Raw genomic sequence first — 2,831 nt, 5'->3', positions numbered from 1 at the left:
GGTGGTGGAGGAGGAGGTGTTGCAGGAGGAGGAGAGAAAGAAAGAGAGGATGGTGTAGGGTCCACGTGAGGAAGATCCTGGTGAGCAGGGGTTGAGAGATCAAGTTCGACAACCGGGGGAGGAGTGTGGTCGAGAGCATGAGGGGTGGGAGAAAGGATATGTCTCAGAGTGGGAGAGACGTCATGATCAGAAAGGAAATCATATGGGGGAGGTTCGGTAGGAGTAACAGAACCATAAGGAAAGACCGACTCGTTAAACGTGACATGGCGGGAGATGATTATCTTTCTGATGGATAGATCAAAACAGCAAAAACCACGATGATAGCTAGGGTAGGCAAGGAAAACACATGGTGCGGATCGAGGCTGAAGTTTATGAGTGGTGTGTAGTCTAGGGAAGCATAAGCATCCAAACACACGAAGATGATCATATGTGGGGTGGCGGTGATAGAGACGGTAGTGGGGGTGTCATGGTTAATAGAGGCTGAAGGTAGTAGGTTGAGAAGGTGGGAATCCATATTGAGGGCTTCGGGCCAAAAAGTAGGAAGGAGATGAGAATGAAAGAGAAGGGTGCGCATCATGTTATTAATAGTGCATATCATTCGTTAAGAGCACCCATTTTGTTGAGAGCTGTGAGGACATGAGAAACGAAAGGTGATCCCGTGAGAGGCAAAATGATTATGAAAGTGTTGGTTGTTGTACTCTCCCCTGTTATCACATTGGAAATTTTTGATGTGACCCCCAAATTGATTTGTTTTGGTATTTGAAAAATGAAGAAATTTAGCAAATGCATCAGATTTTTGTTTTATAGGGTACACCCATAAGTAGTGAGAAAAGTGATCTAAACACAAGATATAATAACGCAATCCACCATTACTAGATATAGGAGAAGTCCATAAATCCGAATGAATAATTTCAAAAGGTGCAGAAACATGAGAATCAGACAAAGAAAACGGTAATCTAGTGTGTTTGCCAAGATGACATGCATGGCAAGATACATTATTTTTAGGTAAATGACAAAAAATAGAACTAGTAGAAGATAAATGCTTCAAGACTTGATCGTCGTGGTGACCGAGTCGTTGATGCCAAGTGGTTGGAGATGTGGAGACAAAAACATAACTGGTGGAACTTGTGACTGGATACAGGGTCCCGAAACAATCACAACGGATGAGAGGTCGTCGTGTCTGATAATCAAGAATGGTAAAACCGTAAGGATCAAAATCTATAGAACAATTGTTACTAGTAGTAAATTTGCGAACGGAGATAAGGTTTTTAATAATGTTTGGTGTAATAAGGACGTTTTGTAAATGAAGAGGACGATAAATATTTGATATAGGAAAGTTGGAATGTCCTGATGTCACAACAGATATTGCAAATCCGTTATCGACATAAATAGAACGAGGGTAATGATTATTACTAATGGAGTTGAGTATACCTGCATTGGTATGAACGTGATCTGTTTCTCCTGTGTCCATAACCCACCCACTGTTTCCAGGGTCATTTAAAGACATTGTGTTGAACAAGTTGGGAAGAGATGTGGGCTAATCAAATCCGAGAAATGTCCATGGAGGCTGATCCATAGTGGTAATATGAAGGTGAGCTTGCGGGCTGGAGGAGGGTTGCTAATGGACCGGTCCAAGTCTGCTGCCGAGGATACCGGACGAGTTGGGAGCTGATCTGGTCCAGGATGGTTGTTGGTTTTGGGTGGGAGATGGGGCAGCCCACTGCTGGTGTGTCGATGATGCAGGTGTCCAATGTTGCTGAATGGAGTTTGGTGGAGGGTAGAAGACCCACCCAACAGGTTGTTGGCGTGGGTTGTGGTACTGCTGGCGGCGACGCTGCTGGTTGTGGCCACCACCACCCCGTCAATTGTTGAAGTTTCCATGAGTGGATCCCCCGCCACCCCCACGGTTCGAGCTTGAAGACCCAAAATGAAGCAAGGATGGAGCTGAAACATTATTTTCATGAGAAGGGCTGATTACACGAGTGCTGGAGAGGCGTGTTTCCTCCACAGCTAACATAGCCCGCATTTCAGAGAATTTGGGAAAAGGCTTGGTGAACCGTATGATACCGACGACATTATCATATTTGCATGGAAGCCCGTTAAGAGCATGAAGAACCACGTTTCTATCTTTAACCTTTTCACCAAGTCCCTCCAGGAGGTCTGCAATTCTCTTGACATTCTCACAGTAGTCATGGATAGATAGATCTCCCAAGGTTATGATCCTTAATTCAGCTTCAAGTTGTATAGCAGTTGATTCAACATTATCATAGAAGAAGGAGTGAAGATTCTGCCAGACCTTGCATGCAGAGGCGTTAGTGGAGTATGCAGATGAGATAAGCTTTTGAGAAATCGATCCAAAGATCCATAGTTTGACCACAAAATCAAGCTGTTGCCATCCCGGGTCAGTAGGAGGTTTGTTTGGTGGGTCAAATGTGTCATCAATGTGGTTAACAACGCCATAGGCGATGCAATGAGTTTGAAACAAGTCACTCCAGGTTTCATAATTGCGAGTTGACAAGTCTAAGATCAATGGAACGTAAGACTTGATGTTGGTGATACCGAAAGCACGGTGGGTAGGTTTAGAGTGGCTGCTTTCTTCGCTGGTCATGATTAGATAGGAACAGAAGTCGACGGAAGGTAGAAGAGAAGAGGAGAAGGAGGGATAGAATATGCCGACAGGGTATGCTGACAGAATGGAAGGATCGGCTAGGGTTTAATTCCCAATACGCTCTGATACCATGAAGATTGGTATTTTTCCCCAATTCCTAATAACATTCAGTAAAAGTATAAGTACAATACAAGGAGGGCCACATGGGCCGAGATACACTGGG

General features: G+C 44.3%; 1 protein-coding gene across 1 annotated transcript; it reads right to left on the bottom strand.

Annotated features, from left to right (window-relative positions):
* Nucleotides 1–1,861: 1,861 nt before the first annotated feature.
* Nucleotides 1,862–2,608, bottom strand: LOC111906031 (uncharacterized). Its single transcript, XM_023901773.1, has one exon. It carries the CDS (start codon nt 2,606–2,608, stop codon nt 1,862–1,864), a length of 747 nt encoding a protein of 248 aa, XP_023757541.1.
* Between the last annotated feature and the right edge of the window lie 223 nt (nt 2,609–2,831).

Source organism: Lactuca sativa, chromosome 7 (genome assembly GCF_002870075.4).
Source record: "Lactuca sativa cultivar Salinas chromosome 7, Lsat_Salinas_v11, whole genome shotgun sequence".
Taxonomy (NCBI): domain Eukaryota; kingdom Viridiplantae; phylum Streptophyta; class Magnoliopsida; order Asterales; family Asteraceae; genus Lactuca; species Lactuca sativa.
Note: the sequence above shows the minus strand (reverse complement) of the source record. Positions and strands in the feature narration are given on the sequence as shown.